This window comes from Elephantulus edwardii, unplaced genomic scaffold, assembly GCF_000299155.1.
Source record: "Elephantulus edwardii isolate Elephantulus edwardi_28Jun2011 unplaced genomic scaffold, EleEdw1.0 scaffold00187, whole genome shotgun sequence".
NCBI classification, from domain to species: Eukaryota; Metazoa; Chordata; class Mammalia; order Macroscelidea; family Macroscelididae; genus Elephantulus; species Elephantulus edwardii.
This window is the reverse complement of record NW_006399937.1, coordinates 1,678,442-1,691,179: the sequence shown is the minus strand read 5'-3', so window position 1 is coordinate 1,691,179 and position 12,738 is coordinate 1,678,442. Positions and strand designations below refer to the sequence as shown.

At 36.9% G+C, this 12,738-nt stretch overlaps 1 protein-coding gene across 1 annotated transcript in view; it reads left to right on the top strand.

Moving 5' to 3' along the window:
• Nucleotides 1–12,738, top strand: part of KCNU1 (potassium channel, subfamily U, member 1) — a 311,810-nt gene that overhangs the window by 286,332 nt on the left and 12,740 nt on the right. The window contains exons 27-28 of the mRNA XM_006896651.1: nt 5,953–6,147; nt 11,018–11,128. Coding sequence (XP_006896713.1) covers nt 5,953–6,147; nt 11,018–11,128 — 306 coding nt within the window. The remainder of the gene's footprint in view (nt 1–5,952; nt 6,148–11,017; nt 11,129–12,738) is intronic.

The window sequence follows — 12,738 nt, the reverse complement described above, 5'->3', positions numbered from 1 at the left end:
GATGGTGAAGAGATTGAGATTGTTAACAACTTTAGTTTACTTGGCTCCACAATCAACACTCTTAACACCAGCAGCCAGGAAATTAAAAGATGTATTGTGATGGGAAACTCTACTGTTAGAGACCTTTCTAAAGTAATGAAAAGCAATGATGTCACTCTGAAGATTAAGGTGTGCCTGATACAGGCCATGGTCTTTGCAATCACTTGTTATTCGTCAGATAGTTGAACAATGACTAGTGAGGATAGAAGGAGAATTGATGAGTTGTGGTGTTGGAGAAGAGTTTTGGATGTACCATGGACTGCTAATAAAATGAACAAGTTCATCCTAGAGATGGTTAAACTGAGCTGCTCCTTGAAAGCAAGGATTCTGAAGCTTCATCTGACATACTATTGACATGTTGAAAGGAGGGATCAATCCTTGGAGAAGGATGTCATGCTCAGGGGGGTGGATGGACAGTGCAGGAGAGGAAGACCCTCTATGAGATGGATTAAATCAATGACTGGGGTAATCGGGGTGGGTGTGTAGGAGAACAGTGAGATTGACACAGGATAGAGTAGGGTTTAGATCTGTTGTAGATAGGGTCACTATGAGTCGCAGGTGACTTAACAGCATATAACAACAACAACAACAACATGCTGATGACACAACTTTACTTTCTGAAAGTAAGGAGAACTGAAGTGTTTGCTGCAGGAGATCAAAGACTACAGCTTTCAAAATGGATTACTACAGATTTCAATACAGATTACATCCCAATATCAAGGAAACCATAATTTTCACCACTGAACTGATAAGCAACATCATGATAGATTGAGAAAAGTTTGAAGATGTCTGTGATTTCATGTTGCTTGGATCCACAATCAACACCCTTGATATAAGCTGTCAGGAGAGCAGGAGACATATTGCAATAGGAAATTCTGTAGTTAGAGACCTCACCAATCATTTTGAGGATTAAAGTGTGTCTGGTTCATATCATGGTCTTTTCTATCCCTTTTTATGCATCTGAGAGCTGTACAATAAATAAAGATGACAGAAGTATTGATGCCTTTGAGCTGTGGTGTTGGAAAAGAGTACTGAATATCACATGAGCTGCTAAAAGAACAGATATGTTTTGGAGAAAGTGCAGACATGCCTGGATAAGATGTGACATAAAGGTAGATTACTGTTGCAAGAAGATTTAAAAAAATAAAAGCCAAACAACATTGTCCTAGAAGTTAGATTATATTACCAACAAGGAGCTATACAATAAAAGTGATAAAAATATTAGTTATCCATTCTGAGAAAGATTTCCAGTCAGCAGCGCCACTGGAGACAGCAATCAGTAAGCTGCACCCTTTACATGCGTCTTTTGTCTTGTTAATGAGCCCTGGTGGCATGTGTGTTATGTGCTGGACTGTAACCAAAAGGTAAGTGGTTTGAATCCACCAGCTCCTCTTCAAAAGATATTTAGAAGGCTCCTGTAAGGATTTACAGCCTCAGAAACCTAGTGAAGGGTTGCTCAGAGTTAGGGTCAGCTAGACAACTCTGGGGTTTGATTCCTTGTTTTGGTTTGTTTTGTTTTGTCCTGTTATTTCTCTCCACAGAGAACATCTTCCATATTTGGCTTTTCTAAACTACTAACCAGTTTAATGGACCAAGGCATCTATGTCCCATTGCTTACTAAATTAGCTTATGCTTGACATAATCAGTGGCCATAATTAGAATGAAAATACTTGTTTCCGTGGTGCCTCCATTACACGTAAGAAACAGAATTAACTCCCTCAGATAAAAGGGGCTCAGCTATATGAGCACTTCAGTCTTGAGTCCAATCTTGGAGAACTCCTCTCACAACTTGATATTTAAGAATTGCCTTCTTTCTCATGGGTACTCACAACTCTCTTTCCTTTCCAAGTGCACGTCCTTTGCCTTCTCCTCTGAAGTGCTTTAATTAATGTGCAAACTCAGAAGAGGCAGATCCATTTGTAATAACCCTCTGTGAGATTGTCACTACTTAGGAACACAAGAGATTGTGCTTCAAAATTTCCTGTAAATGTTTCATCCTACTACCTGGTATACTAGTGGTATTTGACTTATAACGACTGTGGTAATCAGTCTCTGTCTAGTTGATTCCGACTCATAGCAGTCCATGTATGCAGAGTGAAATCATTCCATAGAGGACTCTATGAAATAAGTACCTGTAGTAATATAGTACACTATGTGTTACAATGCTATCTGAAAGGTCAATAGTTCAAATCCACTAGCTACTCCAAGGAGAAAGATGGACAGTCTCCTGAAGATTCACAGCCTCAGAAACCCAACCGTAGGCCACTGTGAGGTAGAATCAAATCTATGGAATTCTGTTTGTGATTCCTTGGATTATAGGGTTTTCAGAATTGTGATCTTTTGGAAATAAACTTCCAAGACTATCTTCTAAGATGCCTCTGAGTGGCTTTGAAGCACTAAACTTTTTGGTTAGCAATCAGATGCTTAGCTGTTTGTGTCACCCAGGGATTCCATGGCTTTAAGCCTTCCCCTATGTTCCACCGGAAACTCTTGCCCCAGTTGGAGATGCACGCCTGTCAGGTAAAATTCAAATCCACTTATAATCCTCTTATCAGTTTAATACTTTAATGTTTTAATGTTTTAAAATTAAAACATGGAGAGGGACTCAGACCCCTAGCAGAACACATGCATGGCTTAAAAGTAATTCAGTTCCTGAACTAGACATGAATTTGAGGTGCATCGAGCTCAGTCATTTTCCTTTGCTTGTGAGGAAAAGGAAGGGCACTAAAGCCATGTGACATGCTCCCAGCACTCAACTGGTTCTTTGACATTATAGCCTCATTCTGAACTAGTAACACTTCTCAAAGTATGTTTAGTTGTAAGGGTCTTTTAATATTCTCAGAATAAAAAGAAGAAAACAGCTAAGATATTAGTACCTGTGTTGTCAGGTAGTATTTTAGGGCATGAGATGAAACTCAAACATCATTGTAGCAAAACCAGCCTGAATTAAAGCATTATCTGAAACTACTAATTCTAGAAAATATATTTAGAAACATTGCCTAACTTTAAAATCCTACAGTATTTTAAGTCCCTTTTAAGAGTAGGTTTTCATTATAAAGGAAGGAGACAGAGAAAGAAAAGAAAGACAGATAAGACCAATACCACAGAGCCTTGAATAATAAGAATAGGAGATAAATTCGCAGAGCAAGGGTGACATGTAAATCCCATTATTTTCCCCAATATAAAATTGTAATGCTTTTGATGTCAAACTGAAGAAATGATATATTCAAGAACTAAGCCTCTCTTGGTTAAATATGTAAAGCACATGTTTCCTGAGAGCTATCAACGCCAGGATAACCCTGGAATTTATACCTTTTCTTTAATCAGTGGGGAATTATTCTAACAGCATTATGTTTGATCAGTCTACAATATGGCTACATGTTCTTAAACAGATTGAGCCTCAGTCTGGATTTACATTCTCTCTTCTCTCCTGGATTTCAGGGGCTAATTTCTTAAGCATGCTTCTCAGTGGTAGGACAGAACAGTTATTAGGAGGGTCATTGCCATGAGATGTTTTACTCTGAAGATTAGGATGGAGATGGCTCGTGAAGTTATATTTCAAACTGAAAAAAAATAACCTGTAAAAATTATTTCCCAATTTTTTTCTGAATTCATAGAGATATCATTTCTTATTCTAACATGAGCTAATGTCCTCTATATTTTATCAATAGTACTTTGTTTATTTGCTATTCAACAGTCTAATATAGTTAATATTCTCACAACAATTTAAAACCTTTGTTTCTAGCATGATTGGAGAAATATTCTGAAAGTAGATCAAGTTCATTGGATAAACAAACCTATGATTTAGGGACTTAATATTCAGAGGGTAATAGGAAAACCATCAGCTTCAGAACTATCTTAGGATATATTTTTAAAATGTAAGTCCCATTCTTATTAATGAATTCTGATCCAGTATGTCTAAGATCACAGAAAACTTCACTAAATAAAATCATCCAAGTGATCTGTGTAAATGAAAGTCATTGGTAAAGGAGCTAGACTTTTGCAAAGTGTCCTTTGGTTGTTAGGTGCTCTTGAATGCACTTTGACTTATGGAAGTTCTTTCTATAACAAATTGAAATCTTGCTGAAATCATTCTCACAATCTCTATTGTGCTTAAGTCCATTGTTGAAATATCCTACATATTTCATTTAATCCTATATGTTACATTTAATCCTATCTATTTAATTTAATCCTGAAAGTAATGCCAGAAGGTGTGGTATTTATTAAGTTGACTTTAAGATTTTAAAGCTGTTGCTGAGAAAGCACACATGAATTGTTCAAAGGCATTCAGCTAGGAAGTGATCCAAATTTAGGTATTATTTCTACAAAAAAAACCCCAACCTCTATAAAATATAGGAGAATAAAATATGACAAAAGCCAGTGGCTATGGGCTCACAAAGAAAGAAAAACTTCATGCTGATGAGCATGTCCAGGATAGAGTTTGCCAAGTTGATGAGAGGCAAACCAGATGTTCAAAAACAAATGCATAAATCATCTTCTGACATTAGCGTATGCACTGGTGTCACAGAGGTCATGGAGGAGACAAAGACCTGGAAAGGGGGCTGAGGTCAAATAAGAAGGACCTTCAATAGCATGGTAAAGAATCTGAGCTTACATTTGCATTACTAGAAATCTAAATAGGTGGATGGAATGATCATGTTTGTGTTTCTAGAGATTGCTTTGGATTGGCAATAAGAAGAAAACCAGAGACATTAGTGAGGAAGTCTTCACCATCATCCAAGCCTCAAAAGATGATCTCTTAAATTTTAGGGTGGAAAAAGTGAATGATTAAAGTTCTAGAGAAACAATAATTGGAACCATGGCTATTCTATAATGTAATAATTAAATTAAATTATTTTTATGTAGATACCATATAAATATACAAATTATCATATCTACAGGAGTCAAAGTATCATCCCAGTAAAACAGTGTGGAAAATGAAAAACATTATGTATTCAATAAATTTCCCATATCTAATAGGTAATAAGGAATACTTTTGGTATGATGTGTTATGAGTTAGATTGCAAACAGAAGGTCAGTAACTTGAGTCCACTAGCTTCTCCTAGAAATACGAGCAATCTCCTTCTATTGAGATTTGCATCCTTGAAAACCTGATGGAACGTCACCACAAGTCATAAATTACTCCACAGGAGTAGGTATGACATTTGTTTAATAGATAACGTGTTACAGTGCTATTTACTTATATGTTAATCCCTACTCTACAGCTGTGTATGGTATGTATGGGCAAAGACAGTTTGAAAAAATATCTAGGATTGTTCAGACTCAACCTTGTTTCAAAATAAGAATTAAATTACATGTCTTCTTCTGGTGTCAGTTTGATTTCCATTAATTCACTTATTCAGCACCTAATATTTGCACAGGGAATAATAAAAGCTATGGGCTATTCAAATATTAATAAGCCCTAAGTTAATACTTGTACTTAAGTAGGTCACAATCAAAGAGAATTTAAGTGTATTTTTACCTAGGATACTCAAGTGTAGGTGACAGTAGTATCAGAGATCCCACAGGAGAAATCCAATCAATATCTCTTTAAATAAATATTTTTAAATATGTACTAATGATTGTTAGGGTCTCTGTGGCTTGACACACTTCTCTGGCCATTTCTGTAAGGGAAGAATTTATGCACCATATCATCACTCATTTTCTTTTTTTCTTACCTGCAGCATGATCTCTGAGAGAACAGGGGACTGGGGCAGTGCTATTTCTTCTGCACCTTTCCCACTCTAATTTCTTACCTGAACACTCAGCATTTATTTGATAATGATAATGATAGTAAGAATCGTTGTTCTACACAATCAGATGTATTCCAAAGAGGGCAGTCCTCTGTATGTCTAAGTTTACTCACCTCTGTAATGTATGGCTCTCTCACTTTGCCTTGTACTTCCTTTCCAGGCTTTCTACAACTATCATGTCCTAGAATTACTTCAGATGCTGGTGACAGGAGGAGTAAGTTCTCAGCTTGCACAAAATTTGGATAAAGATAAGCATTTTGGGCTGACCGAAGGTTCAAATGCCTTATTTTCTGCAAGAGCACGGTGTAAGCTAGGCCTTCTCTCCTTGAACAAAACCGTTTTATCAGACATTGAAGTGAGTCTACTCTTGTCATACTAAAGATTCTTATTTCTTTCCCTTACTGGGTTTCTGGAAAATGGTCTAGTTTATCTGGATTCTTTGATGCTTACAGAACGGAAATAATAATTTTAAAACAAAACAATAACAATGTATCTTGCATTCAGAGAGGACTATATAATTTGCAACGCATTTTTTTACTCATGGCTTAGTTGTAAGAATGCATGCCAACCTAAAGACATGCAATTTGATTCCACCAGCTACTCCATGCAATTTACAGCTTCTAAAAACCTCCTAGCAGGTCAGCTATGAGTTGATTCTAACTTGAGAGCACGTTAACAGCAACATATTTTTCTGAGACTTTAAATACTGTTATAGTTTAATTTGCAAGCAGAATTTTTGTAACAGATGCTTTTTAATCAAATAACTGAGAGAGTTTGATAAAGTAGTTGTTTATTAGTTTCATCTTAAAAATATGAAAATTAATCTGCAGGAAGCATCAGCTAGGTCTAATGGTTTTGTTTTTTGGCAGAATATTAGTAATAGTCATAGTAGCTAATATTTACTGATTTCCCTGTATTTGTACTCCTTCAGATCTTGCCACTGTTGTAATTTTTACTTAATCTAGTAATAGATTGAAACAAAAACTGGGGCAATGGGGATAGGGATGTCAGAATCAGTGAAACTAGCTCAGGACAAGGCAGGGTTCAGAGCTGTTATGCATAGGGTTGTTATGAGCAGCAGGTGACTTGACAGCAAACAACACAGTTATTGAAATCGCTATTCGTTTCATTCATTCTTAAATCAAGAAGCTTAAAAAATTGAATACTTTCTTGATCACGTAGTCTACCAGGGCAGAGCAAAGATTTACTAAGCCATTCAGACTTATGGTCTGTCAATTCTATTTCAATTGCTAAAGAAACTTGATAGGACCACCTAAAATCAGGCAGAAGAATCTTTCTACCAGTGATTAGTAGACAATAGACCATGGCAGAGAGAAAGAAGAACTCCTGGAAAATTGTAATGGGTCCTCTGTACGTGAGGATCAGAGCAGAGTTAGCAGACTAATTATTAGTGTAAAACTGTTTGCTTTAGGTTTAATTGGCATGTAACCCAGCTCCCTAAAGTTACTGCTGATGGAAAGGCTTTTACAAGGAAGCTCCTTTTGCTGACACAGAGGACAACAGCAGAAACTCCTCCACAAAGAGCAGACTTTTTCAGGCCTATATTCCTGTTGCATCTCAACATACATTACCCAAAAGGACAAGCCCTGTGAAATATGCATTTGAGATTTAAAATAAACAAAACCCAAAAACTGAAACACACTTTCCAAAACAAATTCACTCAGTATGTTCTGGTTCTTATAGTTTAGTAGTTCTGAGTTTTTCTGCTAATGGCATATGAATGAATCTTTTGAAGCCAAGAGTACTGCCATAGTAACTCTTGCTGGCATCAAAGTTGACATAGTTTGTAATGGACGAGCCTGCAGAGGTCTGCAGTGCTCTCCTCCTTCTCCTTCTTATTTTTCTCATTCTTGCTTTGCCTTCTACCCCAGGAAATCACAGAACTGAATAAAGTATTGTACTTTCACTTTATCAAACCCTTTGCTGCTGCTTTTTGACCAAGGACAGTGAGACTGTGATCTGTTTTAGGATGGGACAAAAATGTCACTATACATCCCAACTCTTTAAATACCTTGTGAACAGAATACCCTCAAAATACTACCAAAACAAAAAATGGGAGAACAATAGGACATCACACAACACCCGGAAAAAGACTCAGAAAAGACAAGAATGATAAAAACAATTCCTGGGAAGATTGTTGTTGTCAAATGCTTTTGAATCTATTGCAATTCATAACAACCTTATGAACAAGAGCTCTGAACCCTGCCCTATCCTGCACCATCCTCATGATCTGTGTCATGCTCGAGTCCATGATTATAATTGCTGTGTCAATCCATGTTCTTTGAAGGTCTTCTTCTCTTTGACTGTATACCTTTTCTAGCATTGCATCTTTTTTCCAAGGACTGGCCTTTCCTTACAACATTCTAAAAGTACGTGGGATGAAGTTTCACCATCCTTGCCTCTATAGAACACTCTGGTTGCATTTATTTCAAAAGAAATTTGTTTGTTCATTTGGTAGTTCTTGATATTTTTAATACTCTTTGCCAGCATCACACTTCAAAGGTATGAATTTTTCTTTGGTCCAATACAGAAAAATTGGAAAAATACAAAAGCAGGGAATATAAAAACAATATTTACTTGCATTTTATTGATTATGTAAAGGAATTTGTTGCTGTGGATCATAACCAGTTATGGATAATATTAAGAATAATTGGAAGCCCAGAAGATCCATGTGAAGCCGATGCATAGACCAAGAAACAATTGTGCAGAACAAAGGAATATTGTATGGTTTAAAATCAGGAAAGATATGTGTCAGAGTTCTAGCCTTTCTTCAGACTTATTCATCTGTATGCTGAAGAAATAATTCAAGAAACTGGACTGTGCGAAGAAATGCGTGGCATCATGATTGGAGAATACTTGTCAATAATCTGCAATATGTGGGAGACACAACTTGCTTGTAAAAAAGAAAGACTTGCAGCATTTAATGAAGAAGTTTAAAAGACTACATTCAGCTTTCAATAATGACTAAAGCTCAAAATCAAGAAAACAAGAACTTCATACCTGTGCTAGTAAGAACATAATGATAGATAGAAGTTTGAACTTATCAAAAATTTCATTTTAATTGGATGCACAATAAATATCCTCGGTAGGAACAGCAAGAAATCAAAAGACATATTGTCGTTGTTAAATGCTGTTGAGTTGAGCATGACTCATACTGACCTTTGAACAAACGATCTTAACCCTGTTCTATAAATATCATCATTTCTCTAATGTTCATAGAGTTTCTAGCATGTTGTTAAGGAAGTGGATGCCAATCCTGCTTCCAAGCCTGTCTTAATCTAGAAGCTCCTCCAGACACTGTCCACAATAAGTAACCATTATGGCATTTGACACACCAGTGACACAGCATTCAGCATCATAACAACCCCATGTTCCTTTAGTTCAGCAAACTGATCAGTGCTGTATCAGTCGGGAAAACGTTCTTCCCAAACACAATTAACATGATTGTGAATGAAATTAAAAACAAAACAAAACACCAAACAGCTTACACCTGGGTTTTAACTAAAACAAGAGAACTTACCCTTCAGACTCCAAATGCTTCACACATGAGCCTCCAAACTGGAGACTAGTCAGGCTCTACTGACTTTTAACTACAAAGACCTGCCCCTAGGTCCTGATTGATTTAAGAAGAATCTTCAAGCTCACAGCTGTAAGTTAGCTAAATCCAGTAAATTAAATCATCTCACACATGATTGTGAACAAAATAAAAAACTACCAATCACCCAACTTTCAACTAAAGGAAGAAAACCTACTCTCCAGAAACCAAAACTCATATTTCATTAGAAAAAAAAAAATCTATGCCAAGGACCTCAGTAAAGGGCTAAAGAACTAGGACGTCAGTTTAAAGTCCAAGAGACACCTGACCCAAGCCACAGAGAGCTCTGGTGGCCTCCTGTTAAGAAGCTGTGCTTCATTCCCAAAGGCATGAGGTGTTGGAAACCAAGAATTTCTCCACGAAAGAAGGATGGGGAATCATTTATTTCCATATCATTTCATAATCATGTCATTTGTCATTTACTGCCTCTGAAAACCAGTTAGAGGGTCAGCTATGAGTTGTTTCCAACTTGATGGCACACAACAGTTACAACAGATCTAAGCTGTAGTATTTTAGTTGCTTCCTATGCATTTGAAAGTTAGACAATAATAAGGAAGACTTATAATTAATAATAATATTAGTTGCAGTGTCATGCACTGCTACCACATAGATACCAAGAATAACTCTCCAATCTTCAAACATTATCTATATTCAGAACAGATTATTTTTGAAGCTGGATTTTATGAGGAAAAATGTGGTATCAGGATTGGAAGAAGACTCAACCTTAATTATGCAGATGGCACACACTTGCTTGCTGAAACTAAGGAGGATCTGAAGAGCTTGCTGCAGAAGGCCAAGGACTATAGTCTTCAATATGGATAGAAGGTCAGCCTCAAGAAGACAAAGATTCTCATCACTGGGCCAACTGGCAGCACCATGGTAGATGGAGAAGAGATTGAGGTTGTTAACCTTTACAGCTTGTTCAGCTCCACAATCAACACTCTTGGCAACAGCAGTCAGGAAACTGATAAAAAAAATGAATTGCACTGGGAAAAGATACTGTCAGGAACTTTTCCAAAGTACTGAAGAGCAACAATGTCTAGAGACTAAGATGCACCTGATCCAGCTCATGGTCATTACAGTTACTTGTTATGCATCACTGATCTGTACAATGACTAAGGATGACAGAAGAAGAATCAATGCCTTTGAGTTGTGGTGCTTATGAAGAGTCTTAAAAACCATGGATCACTAAGAAAACAAGCAGGTCTGTCTTGGAGAGGATAAAACCAGATTTTTCATTGGAGGCTAGAGTTTTGAAGCTCCATCTCACTTACTTTGTGCATGTGACCAGGAGAGACTGGTCTTTGGAGAAACATATCATGTTTGGAAGGATGGAGGGACAGTACAGGAGAGGAAGACCTCGGAAGAGATTGACTGATACAGTAACTGGGGCAACTGGGGTAGGTGTGTTGGAGTCAATGAGTCTGGCTCAGAACAGGGCATGGTTCAGAACTGTTGTACACAGGGTCACTAAGAGTTGAAGGTGAGTTAACAGCACATAATGGTGATGATGGCAATGATGAGAAAAATAAAATGACACTTTACAGCATGCTTGTTTGAGTTTGATTAAAGGATCAAGATGTCATGTGTTGTTCTCTTCTCTCCCTAGCCAAAAGACAACTTTGGTCAAGTGTTCTGTGGATCATTAGATAAATTTGGGATTCTGTGCCTTGGGTTATACCGCATGATAGATGAAGAGGAGCGTAACCCAGAACACAAGAGGAAAGTATATTAATAAAGAAACTTTTAGAGAAAGCATAAATACAAAAGTCATCGTATTCATTATGACTAAAAAATCCAGAGATCAGTAACCACAGTGCAAGGAAGGGTGTAGGGTAACTAGATAAGGAAGAATGGATACCAACCACAGGAAACCTTAAGGGGCCAATTATTATTGGAGTATTTTCTTCCAGAGAAAAAGTAAATGTACACTGAGATGTCATAGTTCTTTGATAGTGTACCCATCACTCACACCTGTGCAACTATTTAAAATAGAAATAGGAACAGTCAAATATTTACTTGTTTTCTGCTAAGCTCATTATACGTGGAAGAATAGTTAAGGATTTTTTCCCCATCCACTTCCTAAATAACATGCCTCCAGAAACCCTATGAACTTTGATAAATGTCGATAGTTGTAGAGGGGCTTCAAGCCTTTTGTTCATAGGTTAGCTATGAGTCATGCTCGACTTGAAGGCAATAAACAACAACAATCTGAATTTTTATTTTATTCATCCATTGTTGTACATTTTCTTAATTTCTTAATGAAGTACAGGCATAGCCATTGATGAGAGGGAAGATGGAAGCATTATAAAGCATTAATGAAGAGATGAAAGTTTAGATTAACTGTTGAAAGTAATGAAAAAATAACTTACTATAGAATGATAGCAGCAACAGGCTGAAGTCTTCATGTTACAGGATATGTGTGTACAGAGTACAGGAATAAGAGTGAATAATGAAAATTGTGGTCAGACAGTAATTTATTACAACTTAAGAATTTAAGGATGAGAAAATGTCAAGAATTTACAACATCTGGCATTTTGGCCAGGGAAGGGGTTTGGAGAAAAAGATCATAGGGTGTAGTAGAAATCAAAGAATTGCGTCTGGATGCTGGAATTGTACTGTGGTTACTTATAGGCATCTAAAGTGGTAATGTGACACTAGAGTATGAAAGAAAAAGTAGTTCCAAGTCCACAGACCCCAGTGAAGATGGAGGTCAATGGATGACAGTGCTGGAGGGCAATAAACAAGGAGTAGAGAGGAAGTCATGCTCTGGAAGCAATGCTGGAAAGCATGACTTTTCCTGATCCTTCGTCTGAATTCTGTTCACTTTCTTCAGCACACAAGTAATATCAGTCTTATAAAGCATGATGATTGGAAGACTGTATACACTTTATTCAAAGGGCCTCAGGGAAAATGGCATTCCCAAAAGGAAAGCAATAAGAGAGGTTTCTATTTGAAAGGAAAGATATTATTTTAGAAAATATTATTTAAAATATAATGTAGGTTACAGAGGACTCAGTGAAATTTGGGAGCATTATTAGGAAATGCAGGCCATTAGTGTCCTAAGACTTGTATTTAAGACAGAGTAATAACAACAGCCCACAAATTCAGGCCAAAATTCAGGCTGAGATTGGTGTTTAAGATAGAAGGTCATTTGAGCAGCAGTAGAGAAATGCAGAATACAAATCAAGAAAGGGAATCTTTATGATTATTAAATCAATATTCCGACATGGTATATTCAATGTAGTACTGATGTGTTCGTTAAACTCACAAGTCCTGAGGAGATGTTATACACCTATGATTATGCTAAGACATCCTACCTAATTCCAT